Below are 27974 nucleotides of genomic sequence, written 5' to 3' on the forward strand. Positions count from 1 at the left end.
AAGGTTTAATCAGACTCCATCTATGTCAGTCGCATAGAAACTGACACAGGTTCCAAAAGTCTTTAGACAAACCAAACAAAATATGAATGGTTTTTAATTTAATGCAATCAAATAGGAGAGCTAAATTAAGCATATTTTGAGATTAAATTAAATAGAATAATGGGAAGCTGAAGATGGCACTATTAGGCTCTACTAACACATCTAATGAGTCTCACCCGGCATGCCTTCACTTGTACATGTGGTCATTTTCTTACACTAAGCTGTAATTTAGTATGACCTATAGCACGCAAAATCCCTAAATGCCTGAAATTATTTCACTACAGACCTAATGCATGAAAACCTGCTGACCTAATGATTAGGTTTGGAATGACCCAGCGTATCTTCAAGAGGTTAACAGCTTGCAAAACAAGAAATACAGTGAGCTTATCCAATTTGTCTCTACTGTGGTGTTTGAAGACTGCCAAAAAATATATAAAGTTTCTGCACTTATTGTTTAGTAGCCTTTCACTAGCAGACATGACATAATCCAAATAGCTCTTTGCATGACTTGGCAAGAACAGGGACTACACACTAATGTGGAAATTTGGTGCCACCACCGCCGCCAGTGGCCGTATATCAAGCAGCATACTTATGAGACATTAAAGCTTTAATAAAGTTGAAGGTTGTTATTTATGGGAACTGCTCTAATGGCTTGCCTAAATAATTTTACTGCCTTATTTAGCTCTCCTCTTTCTGTTGAGACACGTTAATAAGAACCTGATTCTAGTCTTGAAGAATACATGTGGGAGTCTTCATCAAAAACAGTTTCTGTATAACTGATTGTGTTTCATACGCTGAGAGAAGCATGTTGGGCACAGTGGTAAGACAGCAAATGGAATAAAAAGGGAGGACTTTTTAAGACTGTGCAGTTGATGTATTTGACCAAACTTTTGCACTATAAAAAAACTTGTTGCTCATTTCTTTAGTAGCAGAACCATCTAATGTTCATCTGCCACAATCAGATGTTTCTATGTTAGACAGCTCCTATTCATTTTATTATTTAGTATGGTATTTTACCAGCTTTTCAATGTTGACATTTCATGTCTTTCTTTTGTTGTCTCATAGATTACTGAATAAGAGAGAAAGATGAGCACCTTAAAAAAGCGGATCCAGGACTACATGTTGGAGAGGAAAAGGCGGCGAACCAGATTGGTGACTAAAGATGGTCGCTGTAACATTGAGTATGGAAACATTAAGTATAGCACCCACTTTGCCTTCCTGGTTGACTTCTGGACCACCTTTGTTGAGATCAGGTGGCGTTTTGTCCTGTTTATTTTCATTGCGTCTTTTACCCTCAGCTGGTTTATCTTTGGCCTGCTGTGGTACTGGATTGCCCGAAGTAATGGAGATCTGGGATGGCAAGAGCCCCCTTCAGATCACAATTCATGCGTTGAGAATGTCGTTGGACTCACCACAGCCTTCCTGTACTCACTTGAAACCCAGACAACTATTGGGTATGGTGGAAGAGCAATCACAGCTGAATGCCCTAGTGCTGTGGCCCTTATCATTATCCAGTCCCTTCTTGGAGCAGTTATCAACTGCTTCATGTGTGGAATCATCTTGTCCAAGATCTCCCTACCCAAAAAGAGGGCCAAGACTGTCACGTTTAGTGAAATGGCTGTCATCAGTCCCAGAAATGGTTCTCTCTGCCTGTCCATCAGAGTGGCCAACCTGCGCAAGACACTGATGATTGGAAGCCAGATCTATGGCAAGCTGCTGAGAACAACAACCACGCCAGACGGTGAGACAATCATCATGGACCAAGTGAATATTGACTTCCTAGTAGATGCTGGGAAGGACAACCTATTCTTTGTAACTCCTCTCACATTGCATCACGTTATTGACAAGAGCAGTCCCTTCTTCGACATGGCAGTGGACACGCTACATGACAAAGAGTTCGAGCTTGTGGTCTTTCTGGATGGCACAGCAGAGTCCACAAGTTCTTCCTTCCAGGTGCGAACCTCCTTTATTCCTCAGGAGATCATGTGGGGCTACAACTTCCTGCCGATCATCTCCAGGAGCAAAGAAGGGAAATACAGAGTTGACTTCTCCAACTTCTCCAAAGTGGTTCCGGTAGCCACTTCACATTGTGCATACTGTTATCACAACATCAAAGGACATCATCTCCATTCCAGAGAAGGACATGACAACCCGGGTTTTGAAGTGATTGAAATTGACAATCCCCCTAATGTCACCAAGTTGTGAAACACTTGCTGTTCACGCAGGCTGAAATATCTGACTGGCAGGCCATTGTATCTCCCGACAATGAATTCCTCAAGGACAGACCGTTGCTGGAGGCACCTGTGGATGAACACACAACCACAACCAAATCCTTTGCATTTAAACTTGAATCAGATTAACCAATTGTTTTGTTATTTTTTTTGTATTTACAAATAAGAAACTTGTGGGATCAAGGCACTCCTTATGAGTTTTGTATGTGTCTGCATGTAAAACCACACCTGTCATGATCTTCTGATGAAAACTCTGTTTTTGGAGGTTAGGACATGTTAGCTGATGAAACATAGCTAATTGACACAAAGCTTTTCTGTCAGTGATGATATTTGTATGAAGAAAAGGAGATTTTTTTTTTTACCTTTCATAAGAGTTATTTTTGTTTTAAATAAAACAGACAAAAACATGTAATAAGTCACCAAAGAAGGAGTTTTTAAATTATGAACAGATGATGTGCTAAAAGTGATACTTTGACTTGAAGCAGTATGCTAAACTGTTCAGATAGGCTGGTCTCCTGGGCCAGCCTTTCAAAGCTGTGAGTGATGTGATAGTTTTTTTATTGTTTTTTTTTTTAATTTTTTTTTTTACAAATTAACATATTTTGAGAAAACACATCTCTCAGACAATGCTTAACTTGGCTACATGCAGCAAACTCAATTGTTTTTGTATATTTATCTGTTTTTTTTTTATTTCTTTTACTCAGGGGTAAAACATGTATAGTAAAATAAACTTTATTTTTGCATTTATAAACATTTGTCTGCAGTAAAATTTTTCACACCAAACCAAAGCTAAATGTCACACCTGGTGTGTGATATAGAACGTCAAACCAGAAGCTGAATTTGGAGTAGTGTAAATTTTATGTGAAGACTTGAAATTACCACAGGAATATAACATTTTTTTTATGAACAATGGTTAAAAACATAAATCTGCCTATTTGTGGCTAATGGGTGTGCAGGGCACGCTTTAATCAGAATAAACAAGGTCTTTGACTTTGATTCCACTTTGTTCTCAGTGCAGATATTTTTAACATAAATACAAAAAATATATATGTTTTTACTTCAACTATTATTTCTTAATCTGCTCAGAAAATAAATAATTAAAAAATTAGTGAGCAAACCTGAATGAGCAAATAAAAAAAACAAAAACTTTTAATCCTCCTGTTATGTTCCTTTCTGAGGTACAGCAATAATGTTCGTGGGTCAATTTGACCCGGGGAGTGTTCAATCACGCAATAGTGTCAGAAATCAAAAAAATCCTCCAAAACATTTTTGTATCTGAATATTAACTAACCATTTCAATCAATATTTGTGCAATGATGTTTTTTAATTTCTCAGAAATTAAGGATCAATGACAACAACCTACTCATACTCATTTGGACATAAAATGTTTTACATTTTTTATGTCCACTGAAAAAAATCTAGACACAAAAAAACAATTAATTTCTTGAAATTGATTTTTGGTAAAAATTTTTATATTATACTTTTTTTTTTCAATGGGTGATCTTTATAATTGAACTTGAGACACACATACTGTTCAGGGTCAAACTGACCCGCTGATTAAAATCAAGATAAATGAGTCATGCAGAGAGTATTTATGTTTTCCTCCACTTCTGCTGAGTGTCCACTCAGTGTGGGTGGAGATTGCCCACGGAAACAGAACATGTTCCCGTCAAAAGTTGTATGAACACCTGCTTTCTCGCAGTTTCCTAGTAAAGTAAAGAGAATAGTGAGAAAGTGGGCGTGTGTGCGTCGGTGTGTGCATGTATGCGTGTTGTGTTTGTGTGTGTGTGGTGAAATATGGTTCATAGCTGCAAGGAAACATATAGAATTGGACATTTTTTAACCTTTTTTTGCACCTCAACTTGACTGCCGGGTCAAATTGACCTGATCTATGTAAAAAGTAGACACAGGGGGAGAGGGGTTACAAATCTGTAAAATTAATATATTTTCAATTTATATGTAGAGTGCACCTATTAAGACAAATAGAAAGAGTTTAATGCAAAAAAAATACTTCCAACTATTTTTAAAAAACTTTTTAACTTTAAAACGGGTCAATTTGACCCACAACATAACAGGAGGGTTAATATGTCCAGGCCAGAATTTTTTGTTTCCAATTTTGATCATTCAAGAAGAAGCATTTGCCACTGGAGTCTGACATTAAAAAAACAACAAAAAAAACAGGGCCTTGAAAATGAGGAAGTCTCTCATTTTCATGACAATTTCTTTTCCCTCTGAGGCACCTGAATGATTTTTTCCCCCATTTGATTTGACATTTAAATAAAATAAATAAACATATAAAGAAAGAAATATGGGTGCCGGATGGGTGTGTCAGTACTTTATGGTTGATTAAATGTTTGGCATCATAACTGATGCATTTACTCAGCACTACGCCATGTAGTGTAGTAACTCTACACTACATGGCGCTGTAGTGTAGAGATATAAAACAGAACCACGTCACAGCTTGGAAGTCATCCAAAATTTTTTTATCTAATTTAGTATGACTAGATTTGATAAATTATGTGTTTCTTCCAATTTATATCCAGTTTTATATGAGGAAGAGATTTTATTTTTAATAATCTATTACTATTCTAGGAATGCAGATTCTGTAAGTCTCTGCTCGCTCTATTTCTAAAGTAAAGAAATGCACAACGTCTCTGTTCCCAGCTTTGTATATGACACAGTTGTGTATGATTCAAAGTCAACAAAGCTTTAAAAATGTAGAGATGTTCTGTCGTTTTTGAAGGAATGTTATTAAATGTTTTTCACAGCAAAAAGATGGCATTGAGAAAAGAAAACCTTGCTAGTCTTCTTTTTCTGTCAAGTATCAGCCGTTTCCTAGTTTATCAGGCGCATCAGACCTTTGACCCCCCTTTAGTAAATGCTAAACAACAGGGCAGATAGGAAATATTAGCAGCCTCTAAATTGAGCATGATGTTGAAATCACATCAAAGTCCAGAATAACAAACCACAAAAACAGCTGGTTTGATGACAAAGCTGCTGGAATATGCTTTACTAGTAACTGAAAGTATGATAGAGCACAATGGGATCCAGTTCATATTTTAAGGCTTTCTCTGAGGACAGTTTTTTTTTTAATTCAATTCAACTTAATTTAGACTTTTTATAAAGACACACACTCTTGGTTCATAGTACAAATAAAAAAATAAAACAGAGTAAAGGAAAAAACACACAACAGTGATTTTTGAAACCCACAAGGAAGAAGACATGAAGCATCATCGCACAGTTGCTTCATGTGCGATGAAGCACAACATAAAACGTTGTGTCATTCAAATGTGTTGAATACATAGCTCTTCTGTAAAATCGCAGACTACAATTTCCCCAAAACGCCGAGATTATATCTCATCTAATAATTTGCATCCATCGCTGCCATTATTTTTAATGACTTATTGTGTAAAAAAAAGTCACATTCTGCAGTTTTCTTTTGACTCTTTTATTGTCTAAAATGGCAAAGCATTGCTTTACGTGAGCACTTCTGTACAAAACATGTTGACATACAAAGACGATTTTTTTATTTGAAATGCAAATGTACATTTTTTTTTGTACATTCTTTGACTTAATTACTACTCTGAGTGTTGTCCTTTTATCAATTGGCATGTTTCAGAGTCTGTATATTCCAGGTAACGATTATTCGATTTCTAAATTAGTCGAATGATCGATTAATCATAAGTAAACCAATTAATTGTTTCAGTCCGGAGAATAAAGAATTCTATTATTCTTTCCGACAAAGTTCTAACATAAAAGTGAATACAAAAATCTAACAAGTGCAGTGGTGAAGTTAAATATGTGAATTTGTTTATGTGATGTGTTTATGTGTTGGTGTTATTAGCACTGTGGCCTCGCTTTGCAGCTAGAAGGTCCTGAGTTCCAGGATTCTTCAGGCTCTTCTATGTTGAGTTGGCATTCTTCCTATGTATGTTTATCCTTCTGATGTTTCTCTCTTGTTCGTTGGCCACTAGAAATAGGCATCAATCTCCCTGTGATCCAAACAAAGTATTGAATATTGATCGACTTCAACTGTGGTAGAGATAAAGTCAGGCTGAGTAACAGTGCTGGAGAGGTAAAAACATTTATTTTGTCACATTTTCTATACAAAAGCCCTTTTTCAAAAGGTTTTACTTCATACATTGCAGGAATTACAATTAATTAATATTAAAAATAATACACTGCTTAATTGTAAAGTTATACACACAATACATATAATGGACTCAACATCCAAAATACCTTGCATATATGAAGAAGTAGCACAGATTCCTCTTCACTGATACTACTTACAAAACAGGAAGGTTAAGGGTATTACAATAATTTCTTTATGCTACAAATGACATGTTCCCTTTGGATTTGTTCACTTAAAGCTATACATCTGCAAAGAAAGCTGGATGTAAATATTAATGCTGTATTACTGAGTATCAAACACCTGAAAACCTTAAAAGCACAGGGCTAGTCATGAACTTTAAGTATAAAAAGTGAGTGGCACTGGAATCTCTCCATCACCATCATGAACTGCATACAAAGTATAGGAATCATCTCTATTAGGTTATGAGTTAAGCAGGCATTTGTGGTTTTAGGATTACAAACAAATAATATACAGATATATTTTTTAAACTTACAGGCACTTAAGATGTTACAACTGGATTTTAGAAAACAACACCTGTATGAAAACAAAAATGCTAAACTGCATTGCCCAAATGTACAGATATAAAAATACTTAACATGCTCAACATACTACTAGCAGAAATGGACTCAAAAAGTTTGCATTTTTGACCGAGGTCAACTCGTATTAACTCTCTTGGCGTTTTATACTGTGTCACATATGAAAATAACTCTGCATAATTTATACAGTAAGTTGCTTTAATGCCTAGTTGACTGATGCTTATAAAATAATAAAAAATAGGTCTGACAAACGCACAGCGTTTGCGAATCTGAGGATTTCTTTGTTTCATCTCGTCATACTTCATTGGTTTTTGTTCTTTGATAAATGACTTATTTTCAAGTGTCTATTTTCAGTGACGTCCTTTGAATAATTTCTGAAATTGACAGTTGAAAAGCTGATTATAGTTGTAATTTTGACATATTTTTACATGATAATGAAGAAATTCTGACTTGAGATTTGTTTGCATTTTGTTGGGCTGGCAGATCAGCGAAAGACTTTTCACCAAACATGCGACTCTCATGATAGGATCCAGCCCTGGAGAAAAAAAGAAACACTGCAACATGGGTGTCTGTTAATCAGAATCACGCGGCCCATCACTTCTCCACACTGACCGGTACAACTGGCCTAAAAAAAGAGAGAAGATAAAGCCTGGCAGCTGTTATTGTCAGAAAATATATTTTAAAAAAGTCAGATTTAACAAAACAGTTATACCTTCTTCAGGACTTTAGTTGTTTACTGGTAATTGATAATAATGATAAGATATAGATCAGCAGTTGGAACATAACCCTAACTCTGCAAGGGTTAGAGCTTTGTTTCTCAGCACATTTTAAAAGTAGATAAAGACTCAAGGGTTTTTGGATAGTTAAACAACATCCTCAAAAACAGCAAGGCCAACATAACCCTAAAAAAACCCCACATACTCTAAAATCACTTTCATGTTTTAGATTCATGACAATACATGGACATGCATTATTATTATTCTTAAATAACCACATCTGACATATTTTGATTTAGGCAAGGCTTTTTCTTTTAAGAGTATTTCACAAGCCAGAAAACGTTCACATTAATACTGATATGGTTGAGCGATATAAAAAAATCTCAAAATACTATGGCTGAAAGGAAGCGACGAGTCAAGCACTTAGCTTAGTGTGTGGCCTACCAAAAACAAACAAACAAACAAAAAAAAAAAACACAAGAGAGAGACACTCAGAGCGGAAATTGCTGCAAATTACTGCAATTAAATCTTGAGTTTGCTTCCGCAGCACAATTGACTTAACTCTGCTGTGCTTATTACCTATCATCTCTCTCGACTTCATGCAAAATACATTGAAAACATTCTTTAAGCAACTGAGTTGACCCAGGTTCAGCAGAAACATACAGCGCTTCATTCTATGGCACCTAACTCTTCTCCAGCCTTCCAGTTTTGGAGGATAAATTAAATGGCGGCATGGTGAACTGTGTATTCCAGTCGCCAATTTTTATTCAGTGCTGAGAAAAGTTCCTCTTGCAAGATCTCTTACGTGTCTATTGGAGGCACACATACACACATACACACACAACACACTTCCTCCCCCCCTCCACACACACACACACACACACAAGTAACAATAAACAAGAAGATGAACAGAAAAGCAAAGAAAAACAGTGGAAAAACCCCAAAAGGTAGTCGATAAGCGGCTACAGCTGATTTTTTAAGCAAGGTGTACTGAGAAGGACAGAAATGGAGACCCATAAGTGGTAGGCCCATGTCTGGTAAGGTAGCATGGAGAAAAGGCTGACACAATCAGGCTCAACACCTTTCCTTTGGCTTTGGGACAAGTATTGGCTTTTAGATGAAACTTTCAAGACAATGGAAATGACAGGCACAGAAAACTTAGATGTGCATCTATAAACAGTTGTAATAAGTAGTATTCCATTGTAGACCAAAGTATCCAGTTTTTATAAATTCTTACACACAAAAAAATATTCAATTTACTCATTCTTCTTTAAGGAACAGCATTTCTTTAGATGTTTGTTTCCATCTGTTCAGTCTTTGGCATTACAAGGAGTGCAGCTCAGCAATTTTGGTAGGGGGAGAAGGTAGGTTTAAAAAGTTGGTCATTGATCGGTGAGAGTTGTTTTAATAGTAACTGCCAAGGTGGGATGGCACATGGGTGTTAGGATGGCGAGGAACATTTGGGTTTGGGTAGATGCCTGCAGTGGGCGAACTCCAGTACTGAGCAGTGGGTCCAAAGAAATTGGAGGAGGTGACTGGCATAGATGGAGGGTGTGGGGATACAAAGTTGACCTTCTGCTGGTGGGCATGGTAAGAAGGCACATAGGCTAGGTCCGAGGGGTATTTATACATTGATGACTCGGTGGGGTGTGGCTGCAGTGCCTGAGCAATACCATGGAAGTCGAACTTGTAGGCATAGCGTTTGCCATGCACTTTCGTCATGATATTTTTGTCATAGTAGTAGCGCAGCGCACGGCTCAGCTTGTCATAGTTCATGTTGGGCTTGCTCTTACGCTCACCCCATCGTCGCGCCACTTCATCTGGATCTGTCATCTTAAACTCTCCATTGGTCCCTTCCCAAGTGATGCACCCTGCATTGGCACTGTCGGACAAGAGCTCCAAGAGGAACTGCCAAAGTTGGATTTGACCTGAGCCTGAAAGAGGACAGAAAAGGAAATCATTGTCATGGACATTTGCAGTCTCTAAAATATAAGAAATTATTATTAATGGGGTTTTTTTGTTATGTTTACAGATTTCAGTATTTGTCTGATTACAGAGGGATTAAACATGTCAATAATCTTACCTGGATTGGCGAGACGACTACTGGTGGGGCCCAGAATCTGATAAGGATCTGTAGGGAAATTTAAAAAGATGATCAATCTGAAATTCAATTTCTGTGGTATAAAGTACAGTAATATGTCCTGAGGGAAAAAAAGGTAAAATTGGTAACAGAATCCCTATCAAAACTTCACTCCAAACCCATTGTTTGTCTACTGTCTGAATGTTTTTTTTGTGTCAGTCGCGCCTGTAGGTTTTGCCAGCAAGCGGTATGCTAAGATTTATTTGGCCAGTTTTCAAAATTTATTTCAATTCAATTCGCATCCTATTTGTGTCTGCTTGGAAAATTGAATGTACAAAAGGCGGTGACCAGTGTTAGTGCAACAATTCAAAATGTCTACCAACAATCTGAGTAGTTTTCACTCTTTACAATGACGTCCATAGTAAATCATACACTGTATTGGCAGTTGCAGATCCCTGTATTTATGTCATGTATACCTGCACATTATGCTCAGATATCCAACTGTGGGAAAGAGCCCAACTGAAGCATTAGCCATTAAAATGTATGTAATTTAAAACTAAGCAATACACTTATTAAGACAGAAAACATAGTTTTCTTTGTAAGTTTTGTTCCAAATGTTTTCACTAAAAATTATATCTAAATATATTTTATGCAGAAAGCATCAATGAGAAATATCAAAACAAACAGTAGACGTGCAAGTATTGGTCGAGAACATCAGTCAACTACTCAACATGAAAATATTATCAAGAAAATAAAAGGCAGGAGTTCACTGAAGTCTGTAGTTGTACGTATATGTGGAGTCAAATATAACGAAAATAAAAATCTTTTCCAATGATCTGTTGTCAGAACTTCATAGTCGCTTTCTTAACTTCTTAGCTTTCTTAACTTAACAAGTTACTCTTAACATGATGTTGCTAAGAGTAACTTTGAAAACTCTTGCTGCAAGAAAATTCAAGCAAATTCATGTCATTGATTTGATTCCTCCGTTTTTGTATATTGCATTATTTATACTTAATATACATCACATAAAAGGTGAAAATAGTATAATTGTATAAAAATGTGTAATTTATATTTCAGGTGAAGTTGCTTTCCACAGTTTTTACTGGAGTGTGTGAGTTGCTGTACCTTCCTTTTTAAAATACCTTAGAGGTGTTCTGTTAGATTTAAGGCATACTTGGCCATCTCATACTTCTCATCTTTCCTTTTTTTTTAAAAAAAAAACTTGAAATTTCTTTATAAACTTTCCATCCTGGAATATTTCTGCATTATGTAAATTCAATGCTTTGAAGATCTTTATGATCATTTTTTATGATATCTACATTATTTAATGAACATATCTAATTAACAGCTTAACATTATAAAATATATTGTAATAGAGGTATTATATTCAAAAGGTGAAAATCATTGCACTATGTCTTGGCTCAGTAGAACAATCCTCTTTTAGATTACTTATTTTTGTCAACTTGCTGTTAAGCTTTATTATAGTTACTGGATGCCAAAACGTGCAGGTGCATATATAGCAGGTGCAATATATTAGAATATCACTTAAAGATGTATTTATTTCAGTAATTCAATTCAATTAAATTTATTCATTTATTTATTTTTTTTTAGAAATAAATGGGTTTTCATTCACTGTAAAATATTATCAAAATTAACAGAAATAATGCCTGAAGTATATTATTCTGTGTGGAATGCATCTGTATATCTGTATATTAGGTTATCCTAAGCTAACTGTGTAGTTATAGATAGATAAATAGATAGATAGATAAATCTTTATTGTCATTATGCTGGACAAACAAACCACTTGTTCCTCACTTTCTTGTACGACTCTCCAATTTGTATTATTTGCATTATTTATTTCATTATGTTTGTCAACACTTTGTTTTCTCTTAATTACTTTTCTCTTCATAGTAGCTACACCTGGTCTGACATTCTGTTTGGCTGTGTTACCTTCTTGAAGGAGGGCATTGTCTGAAATAGCTCTAACGTCAACTAACCATTCTCCTTTCACTCCAGTCAACTTTTTATTTTCATGAACATCAAAAATAATCCTGCATTGGTTAATTTCTTTCTTCTTGTAATTTATTTCTTCATTCTGCTCTGTCCTCTCTAACTGAAGACAGCGTTGGTTGTGACAGATGGCTGCCAGTATTGAGCCAGGTTATGCTGGAGGTGATGTGATGCTTTGATTCTAAATTCTTATTTGTCACAAAAAGTAGCTGAAAACAGTTTCATAATTCAAATTCCACAACTATGTCTAATGAACAGACGTGTAGTGTAGACATTACTATTACAGCCAAAGTATCCAGAAAGGATTCTGCTGTGAACAAAGTGTAATTATGCTTGACTGTCTTAAGTGCCAACATCAAGATAAGATTGGGAAAAAAGAAAGAAAGAAAAAAATAGCTTTATCAAAGCATTTAATATATAAAAAAACATGTTATCACTTCAAACAATAAGTTTTGAGTCTGTGCTCATCCGTTCAAAAGCACAAATGCTACAGAGTAAGTAGTTACCTGGCTGAGGCCTGGCCTGCTCAGTGGACTTGGTCACATTCTGAGGAACTACAGGTGAACCTGCAAGGAGGGAGGCAGTCATTGGATGAAGACAGGGAGACATAACATGATTCAGAGACTATAGGCATAGGGTGGTCACAGATAACAAGACTACATATCTTGAAGGCATTTTAGTAGAGGTCCAAAGTAAATAAGGAAGTGACTCGACTGCCTTCTGCAATCTTATGGAGTCTTTCCCACATGTCTAGACAGTGTTGATGTCAGTGATACATCTCCTCTGGTGCAAACTCTAGATAAAAGTATTACCAAGTATTTTATATGGCCCTGAACACCCACTGACAAAGTTTATTTTTGACAGGTAGTGTTCTCAGTCAGTTTCAATCACTCCTTAGTCAAATGCAAAAATACATAAATAGATCTTTAAAACGTTACTATATGTGACCTTACCTTTGCCACTGTGCATGTTGTTAGACCACCCTGTCCGCCGTACAGCATCGTATGATGGATCTGAAAAAAAGTATTAGAAAAAGATAAAATCAAATGTTTTTTAATTAGGAAATAATCAATTAATTTTAGTACCAAAAGAAATATTTAAGTGATACAAAGATGCAACTGCAACAATCCTTCATATTTAGTCAGATTATAGTCTCCAGGTGAGACTATAATCTGACTATAATAACCATAACCATATTTTATGGTTATAGTTGTATAAAATATCTCAACTAGTAGCTGATCACAAGAATGCAATTGTTACAAATGTCGATTAACCTCAATAAATCCATCAAAAAGTGCTTAACAATCTTCTCCACAAGACATCTGGACACGCTCATGTGGTTTAGTAGGGCTTGCTTTGGTGGTTAGAATGTCAATGGCATAATTTTCGAGAAAATTTACAGCTGCTTGAGCAGCTTGCAACATAGTAACCACAAATTGCTGATGCAAATTAACAAGCCAAGCACACAAAACATTAGCTGGACCGAACACACATTCATGTCTCATTTTCTGATACCAGCAGCTTCTATGGAACCTTAACCAGTGACTGAACTGAAGTGACCTGCATAAGTTAAGTTCTACCTGCTTTGTGTCTGTCTGTAGTGTAAGGCTAGACAGGTTTCACCAAACAATCAATCACTGTCACAGAAGTGCATGCAACAGAGGCTGTGGCAACGTCTCAAAAATGCCCTGGTATACTCATACTGCACCTGGCCAGCGCCCTTGATTGTTTCCATTATTATGGACTTAAACAGATCAAATAGCCACCAGAATGCAGGGGAAATATGATGTTTACTAATACCAGATTGGATTCACACTTAGTCTAACATGCTATCCACAGTATTAGAATTGAGAGCAAGTATTTTTGTCACCAGTTTTATTTCTCCTTAGGGACAATAAGAAGAGACTGTAAGGTTGAAATCAGCTGGGTATCTGAAGGGTCAAAAAGCAGTTTAATTTGTCTTAAGTGAAGATTATTTTGTTACAGTAAAAACAGCAAAGTTTGTCTCAATAAATACATTTTGTGTAAATCACAGGCTGTATTAAAGAATGACCCGTATAAAATCCTCATAGTAAAATAAGATTGAGTTACAATTTTGAAACCATGACATTTTAAACTCTTGGTTTATCATTATACTGGACCATGTTGAAGTTGAACACATTAGGGATTGTGTTACACCATCCCAAAATGGAAATGATTTATGCTTGAATTTCACTCTAAAGAAAGACAAAAATATTATATTCCTGCAAACCCATTTAGCATATTACATCAAACATCTGGGTTGAGGTGCAGGGGCAGGTTTCTGTCTCCTGAGGTCACTGGGCGAGAGGCAGAACACAGACAGACTGCCAGTTTACCACAGGTCAGCACAGGACAAACAACCATTCATACACATATTCATTTCTGAGGGCAACTTAGAAAGACCATGTTAAGTAACTTAACATGTACAGTACATACATACTGTATTTTTAAACCATGAGAAGAAGCTGATGGGGGCTGAGAAAGAAGCCATACATCCACAGGCACATTTATGCTTCACCTATAAAGACACGACAACTACTGTTTACAAGCACCCCACCCAGCAGCACCAATTATCACATTTTTAATAAAATAAGTTATTCATAATGACTACAGGGTGACTTGGGAGACTGCATGTTGATTAAATAAATAATAACTTCACCAGTTTTGTTCAAATGACATATCTGAACAAAACTGATATTATTGTAGGAATCCTACGAGCCATTTCAAACACTTTTCAATATATATATATATATTTTTATGTGAACATGTTCCCATTGTAACTGTGTTATGTAGATTGACGTCCTATAAATATAGTTTCGATAAATGTATATTTTTCAAATACCAATATATTTGCAGAGTTAAGTTCATGGAACCTTTGCTTTATGCAATATGGGAAATCAATGCTTAGTGACAACTCCAAAGTTCTCTAGTTTTTTATTTTTTGTTTATCCCTTCAGCTATCATTTAACCTTGAGGACTTAATTTATAATAATTCAGTTGAAACCTACTTGGAACCAAATAGAAATGTTAAATACATTTTTACTGAAAGTGTGAGAGGACTTACTATAAAAAAAACACATTTGAGGTTTCATTTTAACTATTAACACTGGTGACAAACTGGTAACATAAAATTTATCATGTGTTCCTGTTTCGACATTTCCTCACACAAAGCAATACTGCCCTCATGTGGATTATTGTATAATAGCATTTTTAATGTTTAAGAGTCCGTAAGGAATAAAATATTGGATTCTTTAACTTTGTCAGTTAACTTATTGAATTATTCATTCCACGATTAAACTCTAAATTACTATATAATGTACATCAAGTATATCGAAAGGATTTTAGCTTTCAATGAAAAAAAAAAAGAACAAAGGGGTACATAGCCGAAACACAAAAAAGAGGTAGAGGAGGGACAAATAGCAAGAATGCTGCAGCGGTTTAGAGGGGCTGTCAGGTTCAATCTGGTGTGGGCCTACAGGATAGCCAAAGACCAGCGACTGGGGGAGAGTCCTAGGAGACTTGTGTTTCCTGCCTGCTTCTCCTGCAGACAACCTCTCTTTGTTTTACTGGCCCTTTTTTCCCCTCTGCTCACTGCCAGCAAACCTCCCCACCACCTCCACCACACCTCACCCCCGCCAACCAATCCCCATCACCCCGCAAAAGAAAATCTCCCAACGGGGGCTACCTCTGCTGCCGAGAGGGCTTAGGTGTTTGTGGGGTAGAGACAGAGGAAGGAGAGATGAGAGGGAAGGTGAAGAAATCCCAAACAGTGAGACGCAGACAGATAATAAAGTGTATGAAAAAAAGTCATGAAAGAGAGCAAAGTAATGAAAAACCACTGAGTCAGACAAAATGTAACTCTGGAATTTGAAAAGAAAACAGCGGCAGCATAAGTAGCTACTGTCTGGTGTGGGTAGGGGGGATGCTTGGTTGTTTCACACATTCAAAAAGCTGAGGGGTTCCAGAAATAATTTCTCTGTCTCATATAAAACATGTAAAAAAAATAGTCCTATTATGTTTGCATAATTCAATCTTTAAACCTATAGAGGCCCTTAACTTTACACATACTCTGCTGTGTGAAAGGTAGGGAAGTAGAAGTGAAACCGCAGAAGAAGGAAGGAGCCACATGAAATACCAAGCCCCAGTGATTGTGTGAGGGGGCAACTGTGAAAACACAAACACAAACACAAAAACACGTTTAGAGATCACCCTCATCCCCAGCCTGTACAACCCCCCCCCCACCTCCTTCTTCTGCCTTCATTTTTCCAGGCCTCGCTCTGACTGCAACTCGCGCCAGTTTCCACTCTGGTCTGGGGTGTGGTGCACGCTCCTGGGAGACTTCAACTGCTGGATCAGTTAGTCAAAACAAGACCTAAGTGCTCTACAGAGAGGAGAAGACTGAGACAGAGGGACACAGAGAGTGAAGAAGAAAGATAAGGAGAGAGATAGAGGGAGAGGAAGAAAGGGCAACCAAGCCGTGAGAGAGAGACAGTGACTGAGACAGAGAGCAAGATTAGAGTTGAGTCATGGACCGATTTTAACACTGAATTTGGGCCAGAAGGAGAGAACGACCCAGACAGGCTAAACTGTTTTAATACCCATAATACAGGTGCTTTAAAAACCATCTGTGAGGAGGCAGAGCCAGAAGAAGAGAATGACGGAAAAGCAAAGGAGTTAGCCACAATGTGAACAGAATATGTAAGCCAACTGAGGTGAAAACACTTTGAAGGACCTTTTTTTTTTTACATTGGGTCACATAAAGCTATAACTTATGTCTATCCTTCACAAAATAGCTGAAGCCCAGACTGAACTTAGATTGAAGGGATATTTTCTCAAATGGATTTAGGTCTCTCGTTCTGACCAACTTTCCTGTCCCTGTTAAACACATCATGCTCACAGCATGATGCTTCCACCGCTGTGTTTCCTCCTAAGGAGAGGGTGTTAGGTTGATGTGTAGTACTAATTTCCAAAGAGACATAATGTGATTAATTAGGATCACATATATGGTTTGAGAAAAATCTGAATTAAAAAATCTTATCAATTTATTCTTGCCACTCCTCCATGAAAGCCTATTTGTGGACTGCTGGACTGATCATTATTCTATGTAAAAATGTGTCCTTCTGAGCAGTGGATCTTTACAACTCCTCCAGAGATACCATGGGTCTTGTGGTTGCTTCGCCGCAGCTTTCCTACTCTGCTTCCCTGACCTGTCAGTTTAGGTGTATGGTCTTTTCTTGACATTTTCTTTGTCATTTTAGAAAACTTTGTGTTGATCTATCACATAAAAACCTTACAAAATACATTAAAGTGTACTGTTATAATGTAACAAAATGTGAAAAGGTTTAAAGGATAAGGAAATCAATGCAAGGTACTGCATGAGAGCACCTACACATAATGATAATTGTGTCTTTAATCCTTAAACAGTGTCTTTACAAAACTGAATTGTGATCTTGTGGTTTTTAGAAAGCATACACTGATCTTCTTGATAAAATAAATAATAATGGAACTAAAATGTGTGCAAGAGTTGCGAAAGTGGTTGACTTCTTCAACACTTTCTATACTGTATTAACCTTTAAAAACATGCTAGAATATCCTGTCAAGACATGTAGGAAACCTAGCCACAGATATGAACACTCGTCCACAAGAAAATGGTAGACAGAGACCTTAAATACACACCCCGACACACACACGCACACACCCACACACACACACACACACTCACAGATTCTTTCATAGCTGCTGCATTCCGTGTTTTATATGCTCTCTTTTATTCATAACATTGCCTTTTACACCGCAGAATCTGGTGCAGATTAAGGGTTGTCTCCTGCCGTATACTTGTGCTTGCTCTACCCCAAAGAGCCTGAATGGTATTTGGCTGTTCGCACAAAGTAATACGAACACTAACATCTGGCAGTGCTCGTCTGCACAGACGCTTACAACAGGTTCTGCCGAAGCAAGGCATCATTTATTGTTGAGTCACAAACTTACCAAGTTCTAACAATTTAATTTTATCTTCTTTATTTTATTTCACTTTTTTTAAAGACTTCGCATCACAGTAACATAAATCTGTATCATGGTTCATTTCTAGATTTAAATAAAAAGGCACAAATAGGACACCAGATTATTGTTTCCTCAGTATAAAAAAAAAAAATGTTATAGGAATATGAGCTCCTTTAATGACAGAGGGTGACATATAGGCCAGGGTCTTTCCTAGCAGCTAAGGCCAGAGTCAGTGTTACAGGAGCCCATTATAGCAATCACCTCTTGTGAAAGGGAAATGCTCTCGAAGGGAGTGACCCACTGTTCCTGCCAGCCTAAATACCTGGCGTTGAGAACCAGGAAGACCAGGGTCAGGGGGTGACAGAGCAGAATCTTATCTGGCCTACCCACTGGTCTATTAGGTTGAAGCTGCGCAAGAACAAGTCCACAGCCGGGTAACTCTGACCACAGGGTCAGATAGAGAAAGAGGCAGAAGGCATTCTCTGACACTTATCAGAGCTAGTATTTCCTCTGCTCCTGCCTTGATAGGGCCCTTCATCCTGTGAGAGAGGCTATCAGTGTTATTGCAGTCCTTTCTCTCGTCTCTGGTGGTGACACTCTATAGCCGATGTAAATTCAGTTGTTGTTTTTTTTTTCTTGTTTTGTTTTTTTTGCAGATATTTAGCCAGTGCCTATTCCAGTTGTGTCAGCGCAAAATAATGTTTGGAGGGCGAAAAGCCATCAAGAGGAAAGGAACGGTCATTCTGAACTGAGCTTGACTCATTCTAAATCATTTTGAAAACAGCTACAGATTAACTGTAGAATATACTGTATATATATATATATATATATATATATATATATATATATATATATATATATATATATATATATATATATATATATATATATATATATATATATATATATATATATTGCTCTATTGCTCTAAACACCAGAGCAATAGAGGCCCAGATATACCACACCAGACAAGACCCAAGGTGTAGGTTGTGCAAGGAGGCCCCTGAGACAGTCCAGCACATAACAGCAGGGTGCAAGATACTGGCAGGGAAAGCGTACATGGAACGACATAACCAAGTTGCAGGCATAGTGTACAGAAACATCTGTGCAGAATATGGACTGGAAACCCCGGGATCAAAGTGGGAAACACCCCCAAAGGTGGCGGAGAACGCCAGAGCTAAGATCCTGTGGGACTTCCAGATCCAGACAGACAAAATGGTAATGGCGAACCAACCAGACATTGTCGTAGTGGATAAACAACAGAGGAAAGCCGTTGTGATAGATGTAGCAATACCAAGCGACTGCAACATCAGGAAAAAGGAGCACGAGAAACTAGAGAAATACCAGGGCCTCAGGGAGGAACTGGAGAGGGCCTGGAAGGTGAAGACCACAGTGGTGCCTGTGGTCATCGGGGCCCTCGGGGCAGTCACCCCCAAACTGGACCAATGGCTACAACAGATCCCAGGAACAACATCAGACATCTCAGTCCAGAAATGTGCAGTCCTTGGCACAGCCAAGATACTGCGCAGAACCCTCAAGCTCCCAGGCCTCTGGTAGAGGACCCGAGCTCAGAGGATAAGAACCACCCGCGGTGGGTGAGAAGGGAATTTATATATATATATATATATATATATATATATATATATATTTTTTTTTTTTTTTTTCAAACATAACTGTTTAAAAACCAAAGAAGTTGTTTGTTTTCCTAACCTGGTTAATGTGATGTAGAGGAAAATGAGGTTTGCATCTCTGTTATGTGAAACAATACATACTTCAGAAGTCATTTTTTTAGCAGTTCAGCCAGACATAAAATTTATTATATTTGTACCTTGCTGCCTTTGGATTGGGCAAATGGTCATATTTTTTTAACAAAGGAATGTCTGTGTTTCTGCTTGCTTATTGGGTACTAATCAGATTAGCTCATCGCTAAAATGGGACTTAAAGAAAAAACAAAAAAACCTTAAAATAATTTATCTTTAACCAGGGATCGGAAAAATAAGTAGGATCAATTAGAATGTATGTGTGATTGAATTGAAATGACTTTCTCCATGCGTCTCAAGATGACATTTGTAGTGAATTGGTGCTGAACTAAATTGAACTGAATGTTCAAATGTGGAGTTGTCTGAATGCCGTCAATGACGTGTTGATAAATAAAAATCTTGCACGGAAAATAGCTTGCACAACTCAAATGTAAAAAAGGCAGGAAAAAGCAAACAGACACTCAGTTCTGAAGAACTACAGAAAATGGAAATAGCCAACACTACAAAGATATATGTAAAAGTTTTAATGTGGGGTTGCCCTGCGATGGACTGGCGACCTGTCCAGGGTATACCCCACCGCTCGCCTGTTGGCTGCTGGAGATAGACACCAGCACCCCTTGCAATTCCACAATGGATAAGTGTGTTGGATAATGGATGGATGAATGGTTTTTAATGTGGGTAAAAAAAAGAAAAAAAAGAAAGAAGAGCGTTCGGCTATCATCAGCTTGCCTGTTGCAAGCTGCAGCAGGCATAAATCTACATTTTAAGATCTATGTTGATGAAGTTGTCATGTTAGAAGCTACATGGTGATTTGAAAAGGATAAGTTGTCCTTCATATATCTTTGCAAAAGACATGCCAAGCAGTAAGTCGTGACAATGTCTCACAAACTGGATCAAACTGATCAGCAAGATATAACAAGCTGTCAACATGAATGGTATGAAGACCACTATAGAGGAATGAAACGGTATAATTCTAAAGTAATGGGGTTTGAACATATGAGATTCAATACTTACTAAAACTGGTACAAAATATCTGAGGCTTGAGTCATTTTAGACTTCAGAAATGTACTCCTTTGTTTCTGAGTTATCAGTTTACCTACATCACAAGAATTTATCTTATCTGGGGTCAGACTGATTTCTGTTGATCACATGTAAGAGGATAACTACCGACTGAACAAGTGACATTTGTGATGGGTCTCCTCCACACCCTGAAACAGCTCAGAGTTACTCTGTCAACAAGCTGTGTTCAAACACAAAATTTACCTTTTTGAAAAATCTAAAACTACTATTTAAAGGATGGGGTGGTTAATTCGCTATTTTCTCAGAAAATGATGGTGTTTATGTTATTTTCCCTCTGTTTCTGCTCTACTCCAGGTTTTGCTGTTCCATGTCACATTTATAAGAAATAAATTGCTTATTCTTAATACAACCTGAGTTATGCAAACATTGTAAATAAAGCTCATCCTCGCCAAACTGTATTTTTAAGGTTTAGATGGGTCAAAAATACAACATGTAATACACAGTCTGTCATATTACAAACTGAGTCTCTTTAACCAGTTAGTCAATTATGCACATCCACTCGTTTCCACTCCAGCTTGCTACGAGGCAGCCGTCCAGTCTCGTGTGTCATGTGCGATAAGCACACATTGTTGCTTCAGCACCTGTCTGTGATGCCTGCTCCTCCAGTAAACAGCCTCACTCACAGGCCCTCCTTCGAATAATTACTGCATTTGAAGTCTGTTCGTGCCCCTTTGTTGCTGTGGAAAAAACTAATCAGCACTCTGTTCTTGTCTAGTTTGTTAATATAGCGCTATTCTATTATTCCATCTCTAAGCTTTGCAGTGTTGTCACAGCATTCAGGTAGCTGTCTTGAATAGCACAATCTGCTGGCTCGTATCACCTTAGCTACACAAAAGCTGCACCTGCCTGGAGCTTTGTCCTTTGCAATCAGCCATTGCCTACGCTTTGGTTCTGGTGAGTGGGCTGTTTTCCAAAGTGTGCAGTGCTTTGTGTTTTTGTGCTTTTATTTGCATCACTGACACTGGCAGGAAATGTCATCTGAATTCCCAAATAAAAAAATTTGACACTCTGTCTAACCCACTGAATCCATTTCTCTATAAATATCAGTCGCAAAGGACTTTCCCCTACCAAGTCACACACACACAATTAGATAACAGATCAGCATCTATGGCAATAGAATTAGAAAAACCTTCATACCTTCTTTGGCAGCCAAACGTGGTGATGCGTCGGTGTGAGATGGCGTATTGTAGGATAATGATGAGCTACCTGTAAAATGAGAAGATACACATTGAAATCGACTTATTTCACTGTGATTAACAGTTCAGATGTTTAAAATACAGGAAAAGAAACAGACACAAACATTTAGTGGAGTTTTAAAGAGTTTTAAAGAAAACAAAACCCTGCATTTTAGCTTCAATATGTTGTTTTTAACTGGATATTTAACCATTGTGCATGGAAAAGTATGACAGAGTTGCCAGCAGGTGGCAGCAAAAATCTCAGGTCCATTTCATACGATCTCCGTCATTTCTTGCTTTTCCTTAGAAAATAACATAAAAAGTGTCTGCACTAAGTAAATCAAATACGGCCCAGATTTGAGGTCCTTAAAAATGTAAAGAAAACCCCCTCAGAGCCTCTGAGCGTTTTCCAGTACAACTACTCCTCCTGGGAGGCAAGAGTCCTCATACGGCAGCCTATTCACTTCACCTTATGGAGCAGAACTCTGCGCCACATTCCTCCACTTACACAGGCACCCTGGGCGGCACCAAAATGCTCTCTTAATTTTAGCTGCCCCGAGGCATAAATCAGCGAGTGGAAAAACAGACCCAAAAAATCCACAGAGAAAACACAAGAGCAGTTACTGCGAAGTGAGTGCAAGCCAAAAATTAACACTGAGAAGACTGAGCATGGGAAGGATACCCTTTCTGAATGGAGTGATATGAAAGGCAACCTTGAGTACAAATGGAGCTAAAATCCCAGTTGGAATGAACCGTTTTCTTGAGATGTAATGCAGGATCCTTACATAGTGTGTGCTGCTGCTGGTAAAGACGCTTGCTGCGGCAGGCTAGGAGTCTGTTTTTTTAGGGGGTGACTGCAGAGGTGAACGAGTGGGGTTCTCCACAGATGCATTTTAACCTCCTCATACCTCACCCCTCCCTGTTCTACCTACTCCATGGCACCCCCAAGGGTCTGGGTCTAGTTTAGAAAGCTGGGGGCCTTAGAACAGGGGAGCTATTGTATAGGGAAGGGTCCCTCCTCACCAATCAAACGCAGCTCCCCATACAAAAATAATTCCACACGCTCAGTGTAAGCACACCCGGGCAAATGAGCCACCAAAGCAGTGTCTTTGGAATGAGAGTATAGGAGAAAAGACGTAACAGATGGGCAGGGAGGGAAGGGAAAGGAGAAGGAAAGGAGCATTAACCCTTTTCCTACTGTGCGCCACATATGTGGGCTGACCCAGACAGGCAAACCGGCAGCATTGCAGAGAAAACCTCAAACCATCCCACAGAGAAATTCAGGACCGCCGCACAGCTGAGAGTGAGAGTGAATGAGACAGAGGGGGGAGAGACCACAGCTGACTGCTTGGTGAGGGGAAAAGTTGGCTGTGCTGCCTATTTATTTGCACTGCCTCTTCCTCTTTCAGAAAACAAACATGTCTTGGTAATCTGACAGCATGACGGGAGGACCGGACAGCCTTTGAAACCCTCACTCTCGGTTCGTGTCTTCAGTCACATCTGTTCAGAGTCTGTTAAATTACATAACATCCACAAACAATTTGCTTTTCTCCCCTTTCTTTGACTGATGGGTCTTTCAAAATTGTTGCTCTCCAATTTGACAAGCTCATAATGAGAATAATGTTTCTGAAATCTAATTTTGCATTGCACAGTTCCCATAGAATGCACAGTGTTTAATCTGTGATACTACATGATGCCATTATTCTAAACATGTAGTGAACATTTCCCAGTGTTGAAGCTTTTACCACCTCACACAGGGCAAATTGGCTCCAGCCATCATTTAAGCACTGAAGGACAAAACTCCATTTATACCAGCCTTAAGGTGAGAAATACATTAAATACCAAGACTATTACTCAAATATGTATAACATATTGAAAAAGTAATGATGTTCTTTTACTAGTTCAAGAAAAGCCTCTGGCAAAACCAAGACCATTATTCAATATTTTCACACACACTGCTTGCTTTTTCTGCAGCCTCATTCCAAATTTGACAATAGTGTTTTCATCTCTGCTATTCTAGCTAAACTTTTTCTGCAAAAACATAGGATAAGGAGTGGATTTAAAGGGATAGTTCAGGATTTTCAAGAGCGATTCTGTTAAAGATTTATAAGCAGCTAGCACAGGACAAATACTGAGGATGATTTCCACCATCTTAAACAACTACACTCTCAAAAATGCCACAACTGCTTGTGCCTCTTTGGAAAATGCTTTTAGAAAAGAACATCCTTTCAGATCAGACTAAATAAAAGCCAGTGTTACATTCAAGAAAAAACTGTCAATTAAAATCGCAATAACATTTTCAAACAATTACTCAGACTGGAAATGATTACTTTGTTGTCAGAACATGTTTCAAGCAGGAAGATTATTAGTGGTGCACCTCTTCCTACCTTAATTTCTCATGTGAATAATTAAGGTTGAAGATGTTCTAAAAAGTCAGAAGTCTTCTTTGGTCTTGGCTCCTCTTGGAAAATCTGTTAGATTGAACTAAAGTCATTCATACTAAATGAAGGCAGCCCATAAAGCTGACACTGAAATGCCTCAACCTGCAGCTTGAAAAGTAATCGCTAGGTTTCAAAAAGATTGCACATGTTAACAAAAATAAGTGTTTACAGATTGTTTACAGCCTGCTGAGTAATAGTTATTAATTATTTTGTTTTTATCAGTTATCCTCAACACAGCGTACCCCCTGGTAAAAGTCAAACAATAAAGTGTTTGAAAATATAAACTCTTGGTTCTCAACTTGTGGTGCAAGTACAGCAGTTGGTACCTAGGCTTCATTTAGAAGAGTTCAGATGAAATTTTGACATCATCTACATATTTCCAATGCAAAATAACAAAAAACTGCTCAAAACAAACGTGCACTACAGAATATTTTGTGAAACTCCTGAAGAAAGTGCATAAGAAGGACATATTGGGAGCATGGTACACAACTTCTCATCATATGGTTAAACACACACTGTCAAGCTCTGAAGCAAAAACATTATTGGACTGAAGCTAAATCACCAAATCTGTCTCCCATCCCTCCACACTGCTTCCTTTCAAATCTTTTGTTAAAGGAGGCATGTAATCCTTGAACAAGTTGGTATAGGTCTATGGTCTATACAAAACATGATTATGACATTTTGTACAAAAAATTCATTCTCAGACAATGAGACTTAATTAGCTAATTTCTGACTTTTTTGAGGTCAAATTTAGTTTTGTCACTTTAAATTCAGATAAGCTGTTGATGACCACAGTTCCTAACTCAATGTTGCACTTTATGCACGTCAAAATGGCTGCAAACCGATGCACAATTGTACGACCATTCATCTTTGACCCTGAATAACTGAAAAACCGTGAATGGCTACAGTAACAACTTTATATGACATGATATGACCAACTCGGATCATTTATGCTTTTTACATTTTGTCCTGTTAACACCGCACACTTAATTAAAACGGTACTGAAAAGAGTGTCACTTAACTGACATGAAAATAAAAATTATGCATGTCTTAAATCTTTTCTATAGAAAAAAAGAGAACACCACTAAAAACAATCTGGTGCAACAAATTGTGTAAACAGAGTGCAAGGGTAGGTCATTTCATCTCAGTATGAATAGTTCTGTACTGAGAAGGCCTCAGAAGTGTCAAGAGAAAGAGCATGGCTGAACTTCAAAAATATCACAACACAACCATCTACCTCTACACTCTGCAACACACACTGAACTAGCCATTGGATCAATACAAATTCACCTTTTCACCTGTGTATTTTTGCTTGTGATATTCAGTTATGATCCACTTGTATTAGTCTATGACATAAAAGCCAAAGAAAGTACATAAAAGGTGGGGAAGTAGCTTGACAAAATGTGAGAAAGTTATTAATACTCGGAAGACAAAGAATAATTTAAAGCAAAGATTGTTTATATCAGCATTCAAACAACTAGGTTTAAGACGAAATACTGTGGATAATCCACCTCACCACTCCATTCCTCTGAAGGCCATCAGCATATGCTCCACATCCATTTATGCTAATGCTAATGCATATTAATTCCTGAGCTCCAGGAGGCAAGCGAGTAGCCACAGACTGCTTTGTTATGGTGGCTGACAGCAGACAGCTAACAGTACAGGGCTCGCAGCCAGGCTGCTGAACCCCTCCACAACAGTGATAATCTGCCAATAGAAAGAACTAATGCAAGGGGAGCTCAATAAAATTGTTGTGAGGGAGACATTGTGGGGAGAGAGAGTGAACTCTCCAGACCTCCTTTTTCCCTACTCAGCCTGCGAGCCCAGATGTTTATGGTCTGTATAAACTATTGAGGGCTTGAGAATGTCCCCCCGCCACCCCACTCTGAAGTGAACAGCAGCAGCGGTGCAAGAAGCCCAGACTTATCACTCTCCCTCTCCCTCTGCTTCTCAGTCTTGACTCCCTCGCTGTAAATCCATCCAGGCACACAAGCAAAGGCGACAGCTGGGAAACAGAACTATTGCTACTCTTCACTGGCTTTCATTCACAGCCATTTCAAACCATTTCCATGCACTGGAAATACTCTTTTTTTCCAGTTCTGCCATATAACTTTCTCATGTTTAAAACCTGCTGTTGTTTTTCATACCAGTTAACTGTCATGGAGCTGCGCATTCATTTAGTGTTTGCTTTGATGAATTACAACTGATCAATTTGCAGTTTTCTTGCTATTAGTCCCATCTGGCTTCTCCTCTCCCATTCCGCCCCTGCTCTCTTCTTGTCAGAAGATCCAGTCTCTTGCTGTCTGAGGTTTACTGCTCTGCTCCGCTTCCAGCACATGTGGTATCAAACCGACCTACATGGGTGCGATAAAGCAAACAGTCCACGGTCCCTCCCTGACAGACTAATTTGAACAAATTCTCAAATTGCACTCAAAATTGAAAGCACATTGGGGGTGTGGGCGGCCGTCCCATATAAAAATCCAAATAAGTAACTAAGAATGAGGCCAAAATAATATTCAGCCAACTAGCCTTGTTTGTTGTCAGCAGCTGGGTACCCAGACAGATGTTCGACTCGTGCCCGTGGTCAAATCAGCGTGGGCGTTTGAATGTTCCTGCTCATGACGTGGCAGGAATGTTTTGTTATGCTATAGGGTGGAGAGATTTCTTCTCTGTATTTTTGCCAAGAGTCCTAATGACTGAGAGGAATGCTAATCAGACGTTCAAAAAAAATTAACCAAATGCACACACGGTACAGACAGATGTTTATGAAATTATGATGATTACAGCAACATCAATTTTTTGAGAGGATTGGGGCTAATATTTGAGAGTAGTAAATTTGGAACAAGCTTGACATACATGACCTATAATCACTAATATTTCCAGGATTTGGCTTTGTTCTCCCCTTTTCTTTCCCCTTTTTTCATCTTTTGGAATCTTGCCTGAGCTCAAGTGCTCATGACTCAACCCAGAGGTCTATTTTGTGGACAAGGCTCAGTTATGATATTGTTTGCCTATGCTGTGAGGGGAGAAATGAGAATTACTTAAGTATCTAAATCAGAGTCTTTGTCTTGTTTTGGGTTTTGTAAAACATTAATTCACTAATATGCTTCCTTTTCCCCTTAGGCCCCTAGTGTTAAGAATATAAACAGTTTTTCTATCTCCAAAACGGGTCTTTCAGTCCTGACTTAGAAGAATTCATCATTTTGACTTGTGGGAAGGATCCAAGGTAATTTTCAACTGGAAAGTGAGCAGGAACCCCAAGACATCCCTTCTGTCTCCAAAACACACAAAGTTTAAATAAAAAAAGAGCAATGATGGGCAGGGTTGCAATGCAGCAATCCAAAGCTGGTGTCTAAATCCTGCAGCCAGTGGCGATTATGAAAACTGCTTTGCAGAGTGTGCCCAGTAGCGGTCAGACAGATCCACCCGCTACAGTGCCTCACAATGAGTCCGTTATACCGATGTTAGCCATCTCTCCTTCTCTCTCTCCCCAGATGCGCTACATAGAGAAAACCATTGACACCCAAAAAATACAGTTCCCATTACGTCACATCAAGGTCCATCGCAATTTTAGACGAGAAATTTTAAATATAGTGGAGCTAGCAGTCACTCCACCCAATGTGCTGTCATGATATTTTGCAACAGCAGCAGAAAAAAACTCACACTGTCCAGAGCAACAGAATCCAAATTTTTGAGCTACAAACTAATGTGTATTCAGACCACAGCCACACCAGATGTTACATCTTATATCAA

At 38.1% G+C, this 27974-nt stretch overlaps 2 protein-coding genes across 7 annotated transcripts in view; one reads left to right on the forward strand and one right to left on the reverse strand.

Moving 5' to 3' along the window:
* Positions 1-1125: 1125 nt before the first annotated feature.
* kcnj1 (potassium voltage-gated channel subfamily J member 1) lies at positions 1126-2261 on the forward strand. The gene has a single exon (XM_005808912.2). The coding sequence runs from the start codon at positions 1126-1128 to the stop codon at positions 2242-2244; it is 1119 nt and encodes a 372-aa protein (XP_005808969.1). The 3' UTR covers positions 2245-2261.
* A 4080-nt stretch (positions 2262-6341) lies between these two features.
* Positions 6342-27974, reverse strand: part of fli1 (Fli-1 proto-oncogene, ETS transcription factor) — a 39821-nt gene continuing 18188 nt past the window's right edge. For all 6 annotated transcript variants that reach the window (XM_023351507.1, XM_023351508.1, XM_023351506.1 and 3 more), the window contains 5 exons: positions 21743-21811; positions 12698-12757; positions 12251-12310; positions 9738-9785; positions 6342-9588 (listed from right to left, as the gene is read on the reverse strand). In XM_023351507.1, coding sequence (XP_023207275.1) covers positions 9059-9588; positions 9738-9785; positions 12251-12310; positions 12698-12757; positions 21743-21811 — 767 coding nt within the window. In that variant the 3' untranslated portion in view covers positions 6342-9058. The remainder of the gene's footprint in view (positions 9589-9737; positions 9786-12250; positions 12311-12697; positions 12758-21742; positions 21812-27974) is intronic.

Source organism: Xiphophorus maculatus, chromosome 18, assembly GCF_002775205.1.
Source record: "Xiphophorus maculatus strain JP 163 A chromosome 18, X_maculatus-5.0-male, whole genome shotgun sequence".
In the NCBI taxonomy this organism is placed as follows: domain Eukaryota; kingdom Metazoa; phylum Chordata; class Actinopteri; order Cyprinodontiformes; family Poeciliidae; genus Xiphophorus; species Xiphophorus maculatus.